Raw genomic sequence first — 21391 nt, forward strand, 5'->3', positions numbered from 1 at the left:
GTCTCTGATATCTCTTTCGCTGCAGAAGACGACCTCAGACAGACTAACCGCTATCCAGGACGTACTTAGACGGAGCTGTACTATCCACAGCGCTGTAGGTCACTTCGTCTTGGAGTTAATCCTATCAGGTATGCGCATATCTCGTCTTTGATATGGACTTACTCAACCTCTGAAGCATCGCAGGGGAGTGATGCGGCTTCTCAACACTAACACCGCACGATTGAAAGAATTCGCCAATCACGAGGAGATCCCGTCGTATGCCATCCTCTCGCATGTCTGGCAACAGCAGGAGCAGACGCTACAAGAGGTTCAATCCCTGGATCCCCAAGACTGTCCTCGCGATCATGTCTCCCCGAAGATCAGACAGTGCTGCATCTTTGCTGAAGCTGAAGGGTTCGAGTGGATCTGGATCGACACTTGTTGCATCGACAAAACCAGTAGCGCCGAGCTTTCTGAAGCGATCAATTCGATGTACGCATGGTATGCTATTGCGGACGTCTGCTACGTCTGGCTCCATGACGTGGATGACACTCATCCATCCCGGCACCGCTCGTTCTCGAAGAGCATCTGGTTCCAGCGCGGCTGGACGCTCCAAGAGCTGATTGCCCCTGCATACGTCGTCTTCTTATCTCGGGACTGGCACACGCTGGGCACCAAGCAGACCTTGGCACACCGGATAGAAGAGATCACAGGGATCGATTGCGATGTTCTCCTGCGGCGAGTCGAACTCTCTCAGATCAGCGTCGCTCGGCGTATGTCCTGGGCGGCCTTCAGGAAGACCACCCGCTTGGAAGATCGCGCCTACTCCCTCCTGGGCATCTTCGACGTCCACATCCCGACGATCTATGGGGAAGGATCCAATGCGTTTTTGCGACTCCAGCTGGAGATACTCAAGCAATGCCCCGATCAGAGTCTGTTCGCATGGGGTCCCCCTGCCATTGATTACGACGCCCTCATAGCCAATGGCACTAGCCCCACCTTCGTTGGTCCAGAGCTGGAAGATCCCTCGCTTGGATCCCTACTTGCAGTTTCTCCATCCAACTTTGCGAACTCGTCGGATATCACGCCTATGTCGCTCGATGTCTTGGGAGAGCGCATAGACCTTGAGGGGATGCGTCCCCCGGACTACACCTATACCAGTTACGGCATCCGCGCTACATTTCCCTTGGTCAACGTCCCCATCTCTCGTAATCCTATCATCTTGCTCGCCGTTCTTGCATGTCAGGATTCGCACGACAACCTTATCGCCCTTCTCCTGCACCAGCGTCTTCGTGATGCCAGCGCGTACTATCGCTACCATGTAGGCGTGGATCTCAAAGCGCGCACCGCGTCCGACAACAATCATAACCCGCCCTTCTCCCGCTGTTATCGCACGTGCACTATTCCGCTGCAATCGCTTGCGCTCCTCCTGAAGGAGGACCGTCAACGGCAGATTCAGATTGGAGATGTCTACATCGACAACCCTAAGGCGACCTTTCCCCGTCCTCTTCGAAACCTGCCATCCGTTGCGTCCATCGGTCGCGGCATAGCCGCAACGTCGTACGCTTTCTTCTTCCCTGCATGGGTATTGAAACACGCTGGAGTTCTCCCGATTATACCCGACACAGCTTCAGACACGGGTTATGACGGACTCATGTTGGAAGTGTCTCCTGGAGCCCATCCTAGCCGCACAGTCCTATTTGCACGCGATGTCAAGATTCGCCCCCGCTCCAAGCGCTCTGGACCAGAAGGCATTCGTTTCAGTGCCTGTGCACGTTGCTCGTGCAGTAGCAGTCCGCTGCAACATCCTATGTCTCTTGCAGTCGACATGATCAACCCGAGCTATAACCCTTCGGCACCCCATTCTGACCAATCTCCCTCGTCAGGTCACGGGCGTAGTCGGTCGCTTAGTAGCAACAGGGGGCGGCACGACGAGAAATTTATTCAGACGTTATTGCATCTCCCTTCCAATCTATCGCCGGCCCGTAGCGATCCCGGTTCCTCCTCACCACCGAGACGTCGTTCGAGGTCTCCTCTAGTAGCTTCGGAACAAGAGAAGCCTTGGCTATGCTCGAGCGGACGCACTCATCTGCCGACAATCTCGAATCCTTACATTCGACTTAGATTCTTCAACGTGCTGGGTAAGGTTGAGATTACTCTCAAGCGATGGGAGGGGTGCCGAAGGAGCCAGGCCACGTTCGTCTACCTCGTCGAGCTGAAGCTCGCGCCCGCGGGCTCTGAAGCCGCGGAGCGCCCCCTGTCGTTCATGAATTACACCGAGGCACCAACTACAGGGGGCGGGTTCATCCTGTATGACGCCAACGCTCCCGACGCTGAACCACTGCCCATCAAGAACGCTTTGCAGCTGGAAGGATCAGACATGGCCTCAGGTAAGTAGCGATTTTTCAAGACCGACAAACATGACGAACCTCATAGTGCGCCATAGTAGCAGCAGATGGCATCAAGATCTTCGTGAGCACCCAGACGGATTCCACGGAAGACGAGAGAGACACTGGATCTCACCTCTCCCCGCTGCTGACGTTGTCACCTCTTTCCGCCGGCCCAGAGCGAGGCCACACCAGACGACATTCAAGTCCGAACCCTGAACCTTTCTCTTACGCGGGTGGCCCCTACAATAACGCATCACTTCCTAGGCAAGTCTCTCCGAGCCGTTCGTTACATTCTCCAGAATTGCCTTCGCCATATCTTTCTCCCCATTCTCCGAGTACAGCATCCTTTGACCCAGCGTTCCTTTCTCCGCACCAGTCGCCGAGACCGCCCACGAGACCGCTGCCATCGGATACCTCCGTCTCCCCGGGGCACTCTCCCCGCGGATGGGATGGACGCGAGCTTCCGTCGGAAACATATGATGCCCTCCGTACGCCGCGCCTTCCATACAGCGCACTGCCCTCGCCGTCAGTCTTGACCGACGAGCTCCCAGAACACTCGCTTTCTGCGCCTGTATCCCCATTCCTAGGGCTCCAGCGATATGCTGCAAGTGCGACGCATACGCAAAGGGGCCGAAGCCCATCTCACGAACGCGGGCACGTTTCACGCTGGTCATAGTCCTTTGTCTTCTGTCGAGTCCATGCGACGGACACGGAGAGGCTATGGATTCTATTCTAATCGTGTTGTGTCCGACCTCACAATCGTGACCGCGAGCTGCGATACGAAGTCGGAGACTGTTCAAGTCGGCGATATTGAGGCTATGAGTAAACTACGAGCTGTTGCTGTAATCGCTATCGATTAGGAGTGAAATTCAAAACATGGAGTCTACAAAGGTGTTGATAAACTGGCAAACTGAGGAGGTTAAGCCAGGAGTATGTTTGCTCGGGGGGACCATTTGAGCGCAGCGGATGATAAGCACAGCACGGGAGATGTTCCGTATGTAAACTCAGCGTTTTACCCCGCACTCAGTGACCCGCCGTCGGATATCGATATCGTTCCCGGGCGTCCCTCTCACTCGACACCGGCCCATGCTGTTCACCCTGCGCTAGTACCTAGTCTCATCATGTGGGTCTCCTTCTCGTTCATGTGGTCGTCTGAGTCTACAGGCCCTGACTTATCTGATCAACGCGCACGTCGAGATAAGTTACTACGTTCTGAGGCCCGCCGCTGGTTGTCTGCGTTCCCGACCGCACCCCACGCAACATGTCCTACCATCTTTGTGTCGATTGCGGTGGATCGAAGACTGCTGTTGCCATCGCAGACGCGGACGGAAACATCGTCGGCCGCGGTATCGGCGGCCCGTCCAACTTCGCCTACCTCGGCCTCCCCAGCTTCATCCAGGCCGTCACCGCGGCAGTCATTTCTGCCCTCCAATCGTTTCTGCCAGCTTCGAGGGACAATGTTACGCTACCACCCCCGGCGGACAAGCCCCTGTTTGCAACGGCATGGTTGGGGGTATCCGGCGTCGATAGCGCGGCGGCGATCGCGCGACTTATACCCCCACTCACCGCGTTGCTCGGCGTAGAGCCGGTCGTCGCGAACGATACCCACCTCCTTGCGTCGCCCCTGAGCATGTACGACGACGTGACTGCGGCAATAGGATGCGTTTCCGGAACGGGCGGGATTGTGGTCAGCTTCAAACAGGGGCAGGGTGCCGGGCTCGAGGAGCTGGGACGCGTCGGGGGCTGGGGATGGATCCTGGGCGATGAGGGAGGCGGCTTCCACGTAGGGCGTGAGGCGATAAGGCAGATCCTGTGGGACGCGGACTGCGCGTCGGTCGTCGCCCCAGAGCGGCGCAACACGGACAGCACCCTCAAGGACCGCGTTCTCGACTATTTCGGTGTCACGGACGTCTTCGAGCTCCTCACCGTCATCCACTGGCCGGACCCGCTCCCCACCCCTGCACCTGGCTTGTCAGATCAGGAGGAGAAGGACGCACCTGCGTACACGAAGATGGTGCGCGAGAAGCGGCTGTCTTCGCTCGCTCCTCTGGTCTTCGCCGCCGCGTTCGAGGACAAAGACGCGCTCGCCCTGCGCGTCCTCGCGCACACGACTCGCGAGCTCGTCGACCAGATATGTGTCCTTCTGAGACCAGAAGAGGATGACGGGACGGAGTACCCGGCACGGAAGGTCAAGGCGAGTCAAACGATTCTATGCTTTGGCGGGAGTTTGGTGGGGGTAGAGGCGTACCGGAGGTTGATATTCGCGGAGCTTGAGAGACGCGGTCATTTCTTGAAGAGGTGGACGTATGTCGAGGACGCAGCAGGAACGGGTGCGAAGGCCCTCGCTGCAGTAAGCAGGACGCAAGATAGGCCGGAGTCGAACGTGGAAGTATAGAAGTCATTCTGTATGTATTCGTGATGTGCTGGAACCGTTGTTCGCGTTCACGGGGCATCCCCGTATCTGCTGATGTACAATGTCTTTCTTGCTACTGCGTTGCGTCGAAGTCCTGCATTCAGCGACAGGCTACACTACATCTTAGGTGAGGAATCTCCCGCGTTCTCCTCCGGTCCCCGCGGCTCTTGAGGGTTACGGACTGTGCGGAGCAGAGACAACGCCGCCTCAAGCATGCCTTCCATTCGGCCCAGTCTATCCTCCACTGCCCCAAACCTCTGTTCTATCCTCGTAATCCGCCCTCCCAAAGCGATCATTGACGACTCAGTCGCGCTACCACTAGCGGCTGGTCCCCAGGGCACGACTGTGTTGTCTCCTGCGCCGTCCTTGACCCAATCAAGATCGCCATCATAGAAACGGTCGTCGGAGTCTGCGCTGCCCCTGCGACTAGGCAATTGTCTGAGGTCGAAAGGCGGGGAGCCTTCCAGGGGGGGACGGTAAAGCTGCGCAAGAGTGTGCGTCTCCTTGTGCTGTCCAGCCGTGATACCGCCTTCACTCTCGTCACAGGACAGGCAGACGAAGACATGGTCTGGTATTTGTGGGCTAAGTTACCAGCACCCCTCGGTATGAACGGCCGAGAACGAGCGTACCTGGGCAGTCCACGCACAACCAGCACGCCAAGGTCACTTTGCTACCGCATCCCACGCAGTTGCTGATAGTCGTCCTTAGGATGAAATGGTCGGTAAGGGGCGGCGATAGCGTGCGTACACTGTCGGTCACAATTGTGGTATCAGAAAGCGAGCTAGGCCGCTGTATTAGGGAATCAGTCGATGGTGATGTTTCGTTACGCAACCTTGGAGCAATCGGTTCGTGTGCTGGGGGCTTTATGTCGGTCCGGAATAGAGCATCCTCGATCGGGGGAGGCAAAGAGCCAATGTTCGATGCCTTCGGACTAGCCACCGAGTCTAGTTGTCGCTCTTCGACGTCTGTGATATCATCCTCGGTGAGCTCGCCGATTGTCGACAGGCGGTGGGGCGAGAATGGCCCTTCGACTGGTGAATCATCTCCCTCCTTCGTTAACAAATCCACTGTAGCCTTGATCCGATTCAGAAGCTCCTCCACCTTTTCACCTATCACCTGGTCATCTTCCGCGATGGCCCACCCCTCTAGCCGCGTCTTCAATACACAATGAGTTGTGCCGTCGCCTGGCAGTCGGCCGTGGACCCCATGAAAGCAAGCAGGGTCATCAATGCAGAAAGCAGCGCCGAACCTGTGGTATCCAGGTTCGGGTGTGCACGTATAGCACCGGAGCATGGGCGTGGTCGTCTTCATCAGCTTACCGCATTTGGTCGCCCAATCGACGCCGCTGCCGGAGCATGGTGGGAGGATCCAAGCGTACTTTGCGGGCTCCACAGCGGCGTGAGCCCTACGGTGTAGCTCTGCCGGTGAGGTGCGGCGGGTAAGTCGGTGCAGCTCCTGGAGGTCCTCGGGGTGAAGTCGGCCTCCGAAGGTCTCGCGATGCACGAAGGAGGAGTGACGACGCCGCTCATCGCGGTGGTACTTGATGCGCGCCCAAGATATCGTTCGTTGCCGGACCTGGGAGCGTACCGCGGAGATCGCGAACTGCCACCATGCTTGCGCTCTGTTCGCCTCTAATTGCTTCGGCGACGGGTAGAAGGCCATGGTCTCAACGGAAATTCCCTTCTTCATCACGACGTGGCATCCGTCCGGACTAGAGATGTCGGGCACGAAGTCAGATTCGCCGGTCAAGGTGTCGCTATCATCCGACAGCGTCAGCCTCCAATACTCTGTTTGGAGAGATGTCGTGTTGAATGTCACTGTGAAGGCGAACACTAAATTGGTGTCTGATGGTGAGATGCGTTCCCCGACAATAGTCGCACGAGTGCAACGCCAAGGATATAGTAGCGTTGGCTCGGCGATAACTTGGGTCCTGCTCATGAGAGATGGATGAAAATGGACATTGAGCATGGGTGCACCCAAACCATCGTCGACGTAATCACGGACAGCGACCCATTGTCCCACACTGTGAGTTGTGTCGGCATCACATGCTTCATCAAAGATCTGAGAGTGACGTACATTGGCCTGAGCGAGTCATCGATGCCTTGAGTGTCCTCGATTTCAGAAAGGCCGTCCTCGTTGATGGGGTAGAAATCCTCCCGATGTACGAGATACTTGAGGATGCTGATACGTGGGAAATCTTTGCTGAGCCCAGCGATCTTGCTTGCATCTTCGCCCCAGACATTGGCAACGGGATTATACATACTGGATGCGAACTGATGCAGTGATGAGAAGGTCATTCATGTATGCCAAGGTGGGTTTCCATACCATCCCGCATGCAAATTCGTCGATTTCTTGGGTAACATACAGGCGTCGCTGCTGGAATAAGGCTGACATGACCGCACAGCGTAAGACAGGTGTGCGGAAAAGTACAGTGCCACGCGGTGCCTACCTGATAGCTCGCTGCGGCGTAAATCGAATCCGTCCTTGACGACGTGAAGGGACTCTTGGGCGTCGGTCAGTTCGTCGATGTGTAGTATGTGCACCTGAGCTAGCCTCATCACGTCATAGTGGCGAGACAACAGTAGGTACAACAGGGGGAAGAGGTTCTGCAGAGCGTGCGGGAGATCAACACTCGCAGCTCATTGCGAACAGGATGACAAAAAGAGCGAACCCTCTCTAGACTCTTCCGTCCGTTGATCAGGGCGAGCGTATCCTGTGCATCGATTTCGAACCTGAAAGTCTCCAAGCTCTCCCGCAGACGTACTTCCTCCCGGTCCATATACGCTTGGAAGCGAGGTAGGTGGATATGCCAGTCCCCACTGCTTTGGAAGCTCTGAGTCAAGTCCAGCACAATCCTGCGGCTGGCATCCAGATAATTGACCACCTGCGACTTGTTAGCGGTGCGAGCGGTTTCGACAAGGTCAAACATGGCGTCGAGCGTAGCAAAGATCCGTCGTTGGTAGGCAGACATACAGACCTGCCAACCTGTCAGTGATCGCCATGAGAAAGTTGGTTCGGTATAAGCGTATTTAGAAGCATACCGATGGCCCAATATGCGAGCCAGTGTAAGAGACTAGAACCGTGTCAGCGACGTCATAAGACTCGACAGCCGAACCAAAACGCACCTCCATCCTTCAGGCCGGGACATCGTGAATTGATTCACTTCTTGTATGGTAATGTACCCCGACGCATCCTCGTCTAGTGCTTCGATGACGGGCTGGAGGTGCATAAGGTCGATGTATTCGAGCGTCCACGCGTCGTCTTCACTGATACTGCGACGCTTCTGGGTCCCGTCGATTTTGAGGCTTCTCCGCGCTTTGATGTCCTGTTCCTGCTCATCCCGCTTCTGTAGATAGTAATCGTGTATCGCAAGGACCAGATGACGCGCTTTGACAATGCCGCGCCATCGCTGTACAACGCTCAGTCCTAAACAAGAAAGCGGCCCATGGCTATCCATACAACCCACCATGTCTTTCCAAATTTCGTAGAGGTCCTTCCGGGTTGATGATCGTCAGCCTGCGATTTCGCAGAATGGCAGTGGACTGGCATACCGGGTCCAATATCCTGTCATGCGGTCCGGCAAGCACTGAGCTGATGACCCTATCTCCCTCCCGAGATACGAACTTCTTCATCTCCTCCGCTAACTCTCTGCTCAGTGCCTCGAACTTCCGCTCGTAGGCCTCGAAGTTCTTCTTGATCTCTGCTGCAGGCGCCTGCACCAGCTCCTGCTTCAACAGCACGATCTCCTGCTCGTAGTCGACTGGAACGTTCGGCGTATACGGCCCCATGTAAGGACTCGGTGCACGCATCCCATAACCCTGCGGGGTATCACCGTAATATCGGTGCCCTTGGGTTTGCGTCGATCGTCGGTCTTGTACCGAGCGGATCTGCGGCGCGGATTGCGGCGTCACGTACGCTTGCGGCGTCGCGTACGATTGCGGCGTCGCATACGTCTGCGGGGTCACGTAGTACGACTGCGGGAGGCCACCGTACGGACTCTCCACACTGGCACTGGGGCCCGTCGCGCGAATGTTCGACCGCCTGCGCGCGCGCTGCGTCTCGGCTGCGCGCGAGTAGTTAAACCCAGAGTGGGACACACCGCGGCTGGAGCCGGGCACCGCGACCATGCTGGAGGCCCTGCGGCTTGGGGTAGAGGGTATGCGAGGGTCGGGTGCGCGGTCAGAGGCGAGATCGAAGGTGCGCTCTTGGTCTAAGAGGGTGTGGAGGATATCGGGGCGCTGGAGCACGGCGTCTGCCCCGCCGGCCTGCTCAACGACGGCGCTGAGTGTGCGCTGAGATGATGGGACGGAGCGTTCGAAGAACGTGAGGATAAGTTCCATTCTGAGCAACGCGGCTAGGTCAAGACGGGGCTGAGATGGCAGAATAAAACGAAGCATACTTCGTCATGAGGGTATCGAGCTTGTCGTTCGCACGATCGACAGCCATACCCGTGTGGATCGCGATGGCAAAGTTGAACTCGGCCTTGCGGTCGGTGAAGAGCTGCACGAAGCCTTTCAGTGTGTCGTCCCATACAGGACCCTTGAGGACCTTGACGAGAAGACGCTTCTTCGAGTACGTGTCGCAAACGTTCGCGCACTCCTTGATGTCGTTCGCAGTGCGCTTGACCAAGTCTTGTAACCGAGCTCGGATCGTCATACCGTCTCGACCGACATGGTCCGCACGTACGCTTTGCAACCTGAGCACCGTTTAGTGCTGTTTCGCTCCGAAGGAAGGAAACGCCGTACTGGAGAAAGGCAGACATCATGTTCCTCATTTCGAGGAATAGTAGGCTGACCTTCTTGTCATTGTCCCTCCGCTTGACCTCGAGCTCGATCACGACCTTGAACGCCCCCACCGCGACTGGTGCACAAGACCACATCAGTCAGCGAAGGCTTCCACGCCCAATCCTGGGATGCAACACCCGCCTGCAATCACGGGATGGATCTGCGCAACCGCCTCGAGCGCCTTTACGAAGGGGGGCAGTTTGTCCACGAGCGAGGTCACGCCGTCGAGCAGCAGCTGCGCCCCGTCGCTGTTCGAAGCCGTGTCAACCACCTTCGAGCCGGTCTCGAGGGGCGAGTCCCCGGATCGCTGCTTGTTCTCGCCATCAGGCCGCTCTGGCGTCTTGTCCGCGTTGGCCTCGTCGAGGATGCGTTTGGCTTCGCGCACTTCGGGCGACAGGCCAGCCTCCGAGGTGTCGCTGGCGTTCGCCTTGGGCTCCGCTAGAGCCATCGCGAGCTTACTGTCCGCTGTTTGTTAGCGCGCCGCCGAGTGCGACAAGTGCAGGTTGGCTCGGATGGTGGTAGCGTGTTCTGTTTAGGTTCCGACGAGGGAAGAGCGACGAGAGCAAAAGCCGGCGTGGGCAAAGTCAGGCCTGCTCCTCCTGCTCACGGCGTACCATGACGGGTTAACAAATAGGCGAACATATCGGAGGGAGTAGAGCAACGGCGCGGACGCCGTGCTAACGCGCCTGATCGATGGCGCACAGCTTGTGGTAGATCTAGGTCATACTTAGCATGATTACAAGGATCACAGTGCGTCTTCCCTGCCAGCCAGCACCTGCACGCAGGCCCCGCCTTTGCCTTCAGCGCGTCAGCAGGCCGAGTACGACGGCACTCGTCGTCTCTGCATCATTGCCATGAGGACGCAGAAGGTTGGAAGTAGGTGGGGGAGTGCGGCGATGCTGCGATTCCGCCGCAGGCTTCTGGGAAGTTCCGCCTTTGCATATCTAGAAGTCGGCGACCTGTGCAGCGTGCACGTCGCCCGGGATCCTTCACGTCTTCGAAGACGGGTCTGGGCGACAGCGTCCAGGGCTGCAGTTGTACTGTGTCCCGAACGCATCACCGCAGGCGTTGACGGAGTTCTTTTGGATAGACAGTCGTGCAGGCTGCAGAATAGCCTCGTATGCCACGAGGCGGATAGGAGACGCTCTAAGCTGTACAGAAGTGTGAGAACATGGGAGCTGGACGACACTTGAGGCCGCGGGATCCACAAAAGCAAGCGGATGCGTGAAGTTCTGCTGGCGATTAATGCGCAGGCAGGCTGACTCGTAGTCAAGCCTACCTACCCTCTACCCTCTAGTTCTGCTGCGGCCGTGAACACATCGCATCCTTCCAAAATTCACCCTATGAAGTCGTATACTCTCACAAATAAGGGGGCGCGCTGACGACCAAATGAGAAACCTTCGGATCGCCCATAGCTACTACAACGAACTCGCGTTGATCTTTCTCCAGGGTCCAAGTCGGGAGCCAAGAGCCCTACACTCTCCGTTCGGGTCCATGCGGTCTCTCAGTGTCTTCGATAGTTGTTTAGAGAAAGTGTTCGTAATGCAGAGAGAGCGGGAAGGCAGGCCGCCGATTTTACTGATTCTCTCGGCTTGTTTTAGTTTTTCATCGTATCGAAGCCGTGTGCTCCGATTCTAGTTTGATAGGGCCTTCCGATCTCAGTCCAAGCATGGTGAACGGGTTTGGGAATACGGTCTAAATCCGCAAACAACTGTCAGACGGTGAGTACCGTCAAGGACCGCGGCGGTCCTGAAGCGCCCAACAGGGCAGCACAAATGAGAATCTACACTTTCGTCCAACTGAATCCTACGTGTCTCCAGAGGCCAGCACATGCGGTTTGCGGGACGAGAACGAGTATGCGGGCGTCCACGTTCACGCGCACAGATACAGAAGACCGGATGATGCAAAGCGACGGGGGGCTGATACAACTGTTACGGATAGACCTAAGACTAGACAGACGACTACTATGGACGGACAGGAGAGTACGGGTGGACGATGACAGGACGAGCTAGACGAGATGGTACGAGACGTGCATGCGTGTGAGCGTAAGATGTAGCAGATATACGAGGACGAGATGAGGCGCAGGCGGGAGCGACGGAGCAGTGGTGTGAGGCGGGCGGTGGCTATAAGCGGTCGCGTCGAGTCCTCTTCAAACCCCAGAGAAGCAGAGCGGGATGCGGCTGCTGCTCACCGCCCTACGGGACGAGCAGGAACGAGGAGGGCCGATGGACGCTCACCGGTCAACGTCCATCTTCGCGGTGCCACCCCGCCCACGCCGTCCCCTTCCTCCCCGTCCCCGCCCACGGCCTACGGGCTTCTGGATGTACTCTTTGGGGTCTGTGCCTGGAGGCGCGACGAGTACGTGTGCCCTGGAGTCTGTCGCGAGGATCTCGTCTGAACGCAGCTTCCTACAAACGACGAACGGAAGTGTTAGTTAGCATACAGCGACGGGAAGGGAAGCCTCTGGAGGACGAGGTAAGGCAAGGAGGGGCGCCACTCACGAGCCTGGGTTGCTCTCGTCCCCCATGAGCACGTCCACACTGCCCTCTACCAGCGCCGCCCCAATGCGGCCCGACAGGGTCGCGTTCACGCCGCCGACGACCTTGACTTCGAGTGTGCGACCGTCTGCGGGTTGGCCGTGGAACTTGGCGACGGCGGCCTGGGCGTCCTTCTCGTGCTTGTAGGTGAGGCGCACGACGGGGTCCGGGGAGTTCGAGTGCAGGACGGCGGCGGTTATTGGTCCGCACCGCTTGAAGATGGCCTATCATCGACACGCATGGTCGCTGAGCACTGAACGGCAGGAGGGCACCGAGATAGGGAAAGCCCACCTCGACGTCGGCGGCGGTGGTGCCGCGCGCCAAGCCTGCGACCTGAACGACGTTGCCCCTCGAGCTCGCACCCTTGATGGACAGGCCGCCCTTGTCGCCCAAGGCGTCCTTGAGCGCCTTGTCCGCGATGCCGAAGTTCATCTTGGGGGGCGCAGCTTGGGGCGCGGCGGTGAGACGGGCGGATAGGGAGCGGGCGTCGGGTTTGTTGTACAGGTCGTGCTTCCAGGTGCCGTTGACGTCTCCTTTTGGGGGGCGCTGGTTCCGGTTCTGCTGGTGGAGAGAGGGGGATTCGGGTGTGACGGAGAGGGGTTACGGGGACGGGTGAGATGGACGAAAGGAGGGGAGAGGCGGAGGCAGGCGCACATAGGGACCGGATGCTGCAGCACGATTGGACTTTGCGCGGACAGGGCCGACGGCTGGGGCGGCGGCTTGAGGGAGGCTGATGCGCTCGAGAAGAGAGGCCATGAGGGGTCGTCGACAGGGAGAGGGGTGGAGGAGGAGGTGGTGGTGGAGGTGGAGGAGGAGGTGGACGCGAGGCGGGCGTAGCGAGTGCCACCGCCGCCACCGCCACTCCCTGTTTGGCCCTGTTGGCGACCATCCACGTGCGGCGGGAACGCGCTACTAGTAACCTGCCTCGTATGCAAATCATGCACAATCCTATTTTGTCCCTGGGGAGCCCATGGCGTAGGCCGTTCTCAGAGTCCGTACGAGACGACTCCGAACATAAGGATATTGAAGCTAGGATTGGAACTGTGGGGTGATCTCTAGATCTCCCAGAAACGCCGCGAACGCTTTCGCCGGCACATCGGGCTCAAGGTCTGCCAAGTCGAGCGTCCTCGGGTCTTGCTGCCACTCAATCCGGCGTAGTTTCTTCGAAAAGAACAAGCTTTTATTTGAATATCCCTTCAGCATGGCAACGTCGTAAAGTACGCTCGGCAATTCTCTCGCATAGTCTTCCTGGCTGCCGCCTACGACATGCGCGCGAGCAGACCTTCTCCGACACACCCCGTCCAAGGATCGCTCGAGCTCGGCTCGCAGAGCTGAGTGATATTTCGGAAGCTCTGTTCGATTGCCTGACAGACACGAGACAGAACCGCACAAGGGGACATCCGGCTGGGATTGCTCAGTTCTCCGATCTCCATTGTCTTGGTGTTGAGCAGCCGCACTGTGGTACACGTCCTGAGTATGTCAGAATTTTTGCATTGAGAGCTAGGGTCAGCACTCACATGCACAGTGCGCAACGTTCGGAGTAGGTTAAGTCGAAAGAGGCCGATGGCGGTCGACGATGGTGTGGATGATGTTCAACATAGGAAGAGACAGCCTGCCCTGATAGTAATTTCTATCAGGATGTTCAGCGCGCAACTCAATCTTGCCGGGAAACTTCCGAAGGCGGTCGCTTGTACATCATGTGCATAGTGAAGGTACCTGTACATTGCATGGCTGAATGTTTTTGTGACTTTGAGCTGCCTTCCGCGATATCCATGACAGTGCGTTTGACAGAACGCACAGACGATCCAAACAGTCACGTAGCATTCGTGGACTCTTCTGCGCCGACCGAGTCAGCAGGTTCGTTGGACGGTCGATGGTATCGGTTTTCTCGCCATGATCTAGTAATGAAATATGGTTGATGTAGACATGCGTCTTATAACATGCCGTCTGGGAACGGTTCAGATAGAATGTAGAATGGTCGTGCGCTGCCATCCCGACACGACAGGCGTATGTCGCGGCCGAGGCGCCACGTGCGACTCTCCATCGCAATTCCGCCCCGCCTCCCTGCCTACGGCTTCGTCGTCTTCCCAGCCATTTACCAGACGTCTGCGGGCAAGTGATTGCAGTTCTGCGTCTGTGTAATCTCGTCCCTCTGGCAGAACGACCTGGGTCCCGGCCCTCGCATAGCCTGCCGCACACTGAGCGGGCGTCCTGTCCGCCGACCATCGGACTCGCTGGAGTGCCCGCCAGAGCCCGGTGTATTGCTCCTTGGGTCCCGCGTCTCCGCACCAGCCGTCGTGCACACCTGGCGGAGGGGCGCACGGCCTCAGGGTGACTGTGCGCAGCGCGTCCCACGTGGAGTCGGGATGAGAGGAGGGGGACACCACTTTCGCCAGCCCCGCTAGGCTGTCGATTGTGGACGGGGAAGGCTGGAGGTTCGACAGGCGGAGCTCGGCGATGCACGGCGCGTGCCATGCCAGCTCGTCCAGGCTCACGCCTTTTGAGAGAGGTCCGGGGGCTAGTTCGAGGCGCTTGGCGGAAGGGAACAGTGGGATGGGCGTAAGATTGTCGTCGTGGAGCGCAAGCAGAGGGCGGGGGCTTGCCAGGCCGAAGAGGGAGACGTCGTGCAGCATCGGGAAGGATGTGGAGAAAATGGGAAGTGCGAGCTCGGATGGCTCGCATTTGCCCTCGCTCGCACGACAGAGGACTAGCGAGCGCAGGTCTGGAGCGATGAGGTGGAACAGTCTGCGTACATCTTCTAGGTACTGTCTTGGGAATGGTGGACGCCAAGGACCGAGGTCATCCTGGGGACGATGTGAGGCTGTCGGGCTCCTGCACGACGCGTCGGCGAGAGCGGGGAATGCGATGGAGAGATGGGCGATGCGCGCCGTGGGTTCGCCGACCGCGGGGACCCGCTCGCGTTCGTAGAGGGTGAGGAAGGGGTGCGAGATGTCGGGATGTGCGACGAGCCCGACGGAGTGGAAGCGAGAGACGCGGGCGGCTGCGCGGACCGCTTTGGATGTCAAGGATAGCGCACATCCTGTGTGTCCTCCATCTGTGCATGCGAGCTGGAAGACTCGCTGGAGGGTCTCGAGAGGTAGTGTGTCCATCGAGTATGGAGGGCGGGATGGAGGGCGGGATGGGGGATGGGGTACGGGGACGGGTCGGTGTAGGCTGCTTGTTATCGTGCTGTCGCCCCTGTCTCGAAGGTCTTGTTTCCGGATCGCGGGTGGCATTTCCATGGGGCAGCGGGAGTCTCTTCCCCCCGCAGCCTGATGATTGAGGAATGGAAGCCGCCTCTGGTCTGAGATGGGGACTGATGTTCTCTTGTTTGAGACGCCAGTTTCGTGAAATCAGTCCCACCCCAATCTGCGGCAAATTTGCTGAACGTTGAACACTCTGACCGCGACATCTTACTCCGTTGCCTGAAGAAACATTATATCAATGAGCCGAAGAGAAGCAAGTCTGGATCGCACGCCCAGCTTCGCTTGCTATCATGGACTGGGACCTCCGACTACTCAAGGTTCGATCTCGCACGGATCCGGTGGCCACCGCTAGCCGCTGAGCAATCCTCCAAGTTTGCATCCGTCTTCTTCGAGCGACGGAGCGGAGAATAAATCATGCTGCAGCACAACGGTGGGCACAGAACGTGGTGCAGTACGGCAGCCTGAGTGTCTTAGCTTCGAAGACAGGAATATCAGAGCTAACATGAACAACGTGCAAGGAAGACGGACTCTACCCAGAAGAGTAGCAGAAGCAGAAGAAAGTCAAAACGGCGTTTGGGGGGAGCGACGATACCCACGCACGGGCGATGGTGCGTGCACATGGCCGAAGGGATGCGACGGAGCCTGTGGCTGCAACGGGAATTCCCCCGGCAGACTAGACGGCATGTGCAGGGTCTCAGGGGAAGGCAGAGGAGAAGCGTGTAGATGCGGAGATTGTGGCGGCGAGTACGACTCGGCGTTAGCAGGGAGTGGGATGTGGGACGGATGAGGAGAGTGGTACGGAGAGAGAGACGTGCGGGGTAATCTGGGAGCATGCGAATGGCTTGGTGATAAGAACGGAGATGGCAGCGGTTCGGGTGTATGATATTCCGAGAGGGATCCGTGACGGGAACGGGTAGATGGTGAAGGAGACCTCAGAGAACCAGGAGAGTATACTTCGAGATGAGGACTCGAGTGTCTTCGCGTGTGGGAGAATGGTATAGGTATCTCCTCATCCAGTGAGGAAGTTGACCAAGTCGGTGACGGTGGCGACAGATCAACGCCGTCTTCGGTGCCATCTCTCATCTGTTGTTCTTCCGAGTTGATGAAAATAAGCGGCCCCAGAGGATCTGTGCAACATGAACTGCAGCGTTAGACACAGCATACAATCCCCGAGGTGCCCACCACTCACCTATGTGGTGATCATTTGTAGTCTCGTCAGCATATCGAGCCAGCCCTAATGCGTTGACTCTTTCTTCAGAACCATCCACGGGGTACATAATCACTCCGCTATCTGGAACGACCCCATCTGTGTAGGTCGGGAGAGCCCTGTCGCTGAGGTTCTAGTGCTTGAGTTGGGCCGACCATCCTTAACTCGACAATGTAGACATACGTCGCCCTGGTCTTACGGCAGCCTTCCCACCGCTTGAGTTTGACGGACACTTTGCCCAACGCATTGACGAGCTTCAATCGGATGTTGGGGTTCGAGACCGTCGGCAAGTGGGTGCGCTTGTTTGCGCATTGCCAAGCCTGTTCGGGAAAAGGATCTCCGGGGTCAGGAGAACCGTCCGCTGAAGGTTCGCCCTCCAGGGCGTCAGGAAGCCATACGTGCTCGCTCGGAGACGGACTCGCGGGAACATTGAGCATCATCTGCGCAAATTGTTTGTCGTCTGTGAGGACTGCGCTGAGCGATCTGCGACGCCCGTGCCTGCTGACAGTAGCGCGCCGCTCGGTCTCGAACTCGGGAACCATCATGTCGACCGCGATCGACATCGGATGCTGCAAAGGACTGCTTTCGCATGAGCAGTGTGCGTACATGCTGAAGCGCACGCCTTGAGGTCCCCTGTCTTGGTTGCATGGGTCGTTCGACAGCGACGGGGCGCGACTCGCGAAGATGATGGCCCGATGATCGTGTACACCCGGGATGAGTTCGAGCATGATTCCGTCACTATCTTGTACTGCTGAAGGGTCGTCCAATATGGGTGAGATGCCAGCCCATTCCTGCAACCAAGCTGGGAAAAAGAAGGCATATGACACGCGATTGCGGCTACGTGTGGGTGGCAACGCCTTCGATAGCAGAGACGTCACGCCGGAAGGGGTGTGTTCGACGTAGAGGGGCCGTACGGAGATACCGCTGAGGATGACGGACATCCTGAGGATTTCACGAGAGAGTCGCCCGACGCGGTAGTACTGCGTTGACGGGCTAGGACCGTGCGCGGTGCGCAAGTCGGCTCCGACGCGATGCAGCAAGTACGCTGTAGCGGTTGTCCAGTGGCGCGGCCGTTGATGGAGGAATAGTACAATGAGGTCCCCGTGCACATCCTGGCAGGCGAGAATGGCCGCGGAGACGACAGACTCTGAGCGTCCGGGTGGGAATACCTCGATGACGGGAAACGCGGTTCGCATGCCATAGGCCGTGACGCTGTACTCTGGCGGAACTAGACTGGGATCTTGCAGGTGGTCGCTGAGCATGTCCAACGAGATAGATGAGATGTCGCCGGAGTGTTCGAACTCGGCGGGTGATGGCGCCAGAAGGCATCGTGGGAACGAATCCTCGGGCTCCAAGTCCTTCGGGATGACAGCCGGGACCAAAGTGTACACCACGGTCAAGTAATCGATGGAAACACGGCCCCAGGCGAAGATGCTCTGGTCTGGGCACTGCTTGAGTATCTCGACCTGGAGACGAAAGAAGGCCTTCGGCCCTCCTTCGCCATAGATGGTGGGCATGTTGACATCGAAGATGCCCATGAGCGAATACGCGCGGTCCTCTTCACGGGTGGTCCTCCTGGTAGCCGCCCATGACATACGCCGAGCAACACTGACTTGGTGAAGCTCCATCGTCTGCAGGAGAACGGCGATGTCGATACCCGTGACAAGGCTGATGGGGTATGCGAGTGTCTGCTTAGTGCCGAGAGTATGCCATCTCTTGGACAAGAAGACGACATAGCGAGGTGCAATGAGCTCCTGGAGTGTCCAGCCTCGGGTGAACCAGACGCTCTGACAGAACGAGCCGGAATCGGAGGGATGCGTGTCTTCGACGTCATGCAGCCAGACGTAGCAGACGTCGGCTGCCGCGTACCAGGCGTACATCGAGTTGATGGCCTCGGACAGCTCGGAGCTGCTAGTCTTGTCGATGCAGCAGGTATCGATCCATATCCAATCAAAGCCTTCGTTCGCGGCAAACACGCAGCAATCCGTTATCTTCTGGCAGACATGATTCCATGGATTGGATGGGTCGATGTTCGCCGGATTAGATATGTCCTGGAGTGTTTGCTCCGCCTCTTGCCATACATGGGATAGGATGGCATACGGAGGGATCGTCTTTGGGTTGTGGAACTCCTTGACGACACCTGTTCGTGTATTCAGCAGCCGCATTGCTGCAGTAGAATCTAAGGTTTAGCAGCCCTGTCAATATAGACCATGTTAGCTGCAGGACGTACCATAGGTCAGAAATGGTTACGACCTAGCGATCGAATGGCGTCCCTAGCAAATCGGACCTATTGGTAGGGGGATTCAAGGAAGCAAAGACCGCGCAACTCCAGACTGGGTCCTGGAGGCGGATTTATAGTACTAGTGAAGCGGTGAGAGGGGTCAGGCTCATTCTTGCCCTTCACGGCCAAGTGGGCATCGTGCGGTGTAGGAAGCTAATTGTCTCTCCATCGGGTGAGCGCTATCTGTGTGGCAACCGGTGCTAACCAGTGACTGTCGTACTTGGCTTCTAGCGCCTGGCGCTGGCGGAGTATCAGGCACAGCGGTCGGTCGGATGCTGAGCATACCATTTCCTGCCGATAGTCATGTGTACAAAGTCGTCGTGTGACAATTTTGATGGGTTTCAGGAATGGGAAGAATGGGAGGATCAAGTCCTTGCCTCAGGTGGAGGAAGGAGTCTCAGCGGTCTTCCAGATGAGGTAACCTGCTCTCGATGCGCGATATGGCCGCGAAGCAAAATGGCAGCGCTCGCTTGCAGGCGTTTGCAAGACCGCACAGGGGACACGTGCGCAGAAATACCCGTAGAAGAGAATGTAGGATTCTGCGCCCGTGCAGTCAGACTACAAAGCAGCCGGAGAGGAAACGAAACTCGCATATGACGCGGTCGTTGTCGTCCGTTTCATTCCCCGGAGATGGCTGAATGCAAGAGGGGGAATCCCCCCACGCTCCTCAACTCCAGGGTGTTCAAGCCATGCCGACGAGATCTACAACACCTGCCTTCGTGGATTTATTGCACTGCGAGTCACCTTCAAATCCTGAAAACGGGGGGATCGAGTCCCTGCCTCAGGTAGGGCCAGCATTGGCGGACTCCCAGCCGAAAAAACCTGCTTCGACACGTAACTACGACAAAAAACAGGTTTTCTCGGCAAAGCTCTCCTGCAAAGTGTCTTCAAGACCGCGCGGGCGACGGGGCGCGAAAGTCCACGTTCAACCTCACTGGTGCTACTGAGTCTCAGAGCAACCAATGACGAGCTGAAGTCATGGCAAATGGCGGCGAACAGTTGTGAGGCAAGAGACGTGACGGTCATCTTCTAGGCTCGATGGCACAATCCATGGCCATAGCAATATGATTGACCGGACTCACCTCATTTGGCACATAGACCCGAGGATCTTTGTCCACGTTTACCCTCATAGTCATTGCTTTCATACACGTGCGAAGGATGTTTAGGATAGCGACAGAAGCGACAAGAGCTGTACGGTGGTGAGAACGAAGCTATGTAAGTAACTTGAAGGCCCGGCGTGAGTGTCACGGCGACGGGTGACAGCGTGTGACAGCGTGTGACAAGGCTGGTGGACACGCGCAAGCGTTTGCCGAAGTGCGTCTGCCAGCCTCTGCCAATCGCCAGCTGACTCCTCCGCCCGTCTCACTCTTGTGCTAACGATATCTCCGTCTTCCCTGTGTGTACTTGAATATTTCCTTGGCAGACACAATGGGTGGTGCAGGTCCGTCTCAGTTTGCGCTCATGCATTTTCTCCGCGGCATATTGAGCTGACGAGTCTCTGCCATATATCCTCCTCTCACTTCCGGTATCCACAACCCATACACTTGTGTAATCCAACTGGTTCTACGCCTGGCTTGTCAATGCGAACACGACCCTCTTTGCCGCCCCACGTCACCGCTCTTGTCCGCGCATCCAATCTCCCTTTTTCGTCCATCCAGGATGGCTCTTCCTCTTCTCGGTCCTTATGGCTGCTGGGCTTCTGTTCACGATGGTCTTCTTCGTGCGTATCCTGGTTCCCTGTCCTCTCCGTATTGACAACACATGCTTCGTATTTGACCTGTGAATTATAGATCATCATGTTCTCCGATCTGGAGTGCGACTACATCAATCCTATAGACCTCTGCAATAAGCTCAACCAAGTACGTCTCCCACGTCGCGTCGGTAATGGGCATTCCTGACTCTATGTCGTCAATGTCAGTTTGTCCTTCCCGAAAACATTGCGCACGCCTTCCTCTCTCTCCTCTTCCTCCTTTCTGGCCAATGGATAGCGTTCCTCCTCAATGCACCACTACTGGCGTTCAACATAAACAAGTGCGTCTACTACGTCTTACTCCTGTTCCGTGTCTGGTTCAGATCCCCGTCTCCTGTCCCTTAAATTATTCCGCTCGTATGTGACAAATGTCTAACTCGCGTGATCAAATGACAGGATACGGGGCGGGAATCACATGTACGACGCAACGGAAATCTTCCGCACGTTACCAAGTCACAAGAAAGAGAGCTTCATCAAGCTGGGGTTCTATCTCCTCAGCTTCTTCTACTACCTCTACAGGTGCGTATCGCGACGTGTCCGCGCAATCCATGTCCCGCTACCGTTTACGTCATTTGCCCCGCGCGTATCGCGGACGCTTGGCACGTGGTGCTACCTGTTATTGACACTCGTACTTCCCACAGAATGATTCTCGCACTCATCCAAGAGAGCGAATGAGTTCTCGGAAGGGTGTCTGCCTCACCGTACCGTCTCCTCCTGTCCGTTCAAGGTCCTTGATCCCAACACCATGCGCTCGAGTCTTCTGAGTCTCGCAACACCTCCGTCAACGCTGTTCACGCTTCATGATAACTTCCTCGACGCTCGACAATCCACTTCACGCCACGCC

The 21391-nt window shown here is 57.2% G+C and overlaps 6 protein-coding genes across 6 annotated transcripts in view; 2 read left to right on the top strand and 4 right to left on the bottom strand.

Moving 5' to 3' along the window:
- Positions 1-190: 190 nt before the first annotated feature.
- On the top strand, positions 191-3045 carry DICSQDRAFT_173807 (HET-domain-containing protein; the record flags this gene model as incomplete). Its single annotated transcript, XM_007369618.1, has 3 exons — positions 191-1539; positions 2104-2369; positions 2426-3045. 3 exons carry the CDS (start codon positions 191-193, stop codon positions 3043-3045), a joined length of 2235 nt encoding a protein of 744 aa, XP_007369680.1.
- A 730-nt stretch (positions 3046-3775) lies between these two features.
- On the bottom strand, positions 3776-10344 carry DICSQDRAFT_92044 (uncharacterized protein). The gene is made up of 13 exons (XM_007369619.1): positions 9708-10344; positions 9528-9642; positions 9182-9478; positions 8334-9123; positions 8249-8275; positions 7908-8191; positions 7824-7855; positions 7454-7767; positions 7232-7388; positions 7108-7169; positions 6859-7055; positions 5412-6805; positions 3776-5350 (listed from the first exon to the last, which is right to left on the bottom strand). The coding sequence occupies exons 1-13, from the start codon at positions 10012-10014 to the stop codon at positions 4899-4901; spliced, it is 4428 nt and encodes a 1475-aa protein (XP_007369681.1). The 5' UTR covers positions 10015-10344; the 3' UTR covers positions 3776-4898.
- Positions 10345-11799: 1455 nt separating this feature from the next.
- On the bottom strand, positions 11800-12859 carry DICSQDRAFT_149702 (uncharacterized protein; the record flags this gene model as incomplete). The annotated part of the gene is made up of 4 exons (XM_007369620.1): positions 11800-11974; positions 12068-12327; positions 12395-12661; positions 12758-12859. 4 exons carry the CDS (start codon positions 12857-12859, stop codon positions 11800-11802), a joined length of 804 nt encoding a protein of 267 aa, XP_007369682.1.
- A 788-nt stretch (positions 12860-13647) lies between these two features.
- On the bottom strand, positions 13648-15345 carry DICSQDRAFT_183114 (uncharacterized protein; the record flags this gene model as incomplete). Its single annotated transcript, XM_007369621.1, has 1 exon — positions 13648-15345. One exon carries the CDS (start codon positions 15343-15345, stop codon positions 14062-14064), a length of 1284 nt encoding a protein of 427 aa, XP_007369683.1. The 3' UTR covers positions 13648-14061.
- Positions 15346-16082: 737 nt separating this feature from the next.
- On the bottom strand, positions 16083-18801 carry DICSQDRAFT_140263 (HET-domain-containing protein). The gene is made up of 3 exons (XM_007369622.1): positions 18747-18801; positions 16499-18683; positions 16083-16436 (listed from the first exon to the last, which is right to left on the bottom strand). Exon 2 carries the CDS (start codon positions 18679-18681, stop codon positions 16597-16599), a length of 2085 nt encoding a protein of 694 aa, XP_007369684.1. The 5' UTR covers positions 18682-18683; positions 18747-18801; the 3' UTR covers positions 16083-16436; positions 16499-16596.
- A 1332-nt stretch (positions 18802-20133) lies between these two features.
- Positions 20134-21391, top strand: part of DICSQDRAFT_111525 (cornichon) — a 2663-nt gene continuing 1405 nt past the window's right edge. The window contains exons 1-2 of the mRNA XM_007369623.1: positions 20134-20238; positions 20456-20517. Coding sequence (XP_007369685.1) covers positions 20226-20238; positions 20456-20517 — 75 coding nt within the window. The 5' untranslated portion in view covers positions 20134-20225. The remainder of the gene's footprint in view (positions 20239-20455; positions 20518-21391) is intronic.

Source organism: Dichomitus squalens (assembly GCF_000275845.1).
Source record: "Dichomitus squalens LYAD-421 SS1 unplaced genomic scaffold DICSQscaffold_52, whole genome shotgun sequence".
NCBI lineage: Eukaryota > Fungi > Basidiomycota > Agaricomycetes > Polyporales > Polyporaceae > Dichomitus > Dichomitus squalens.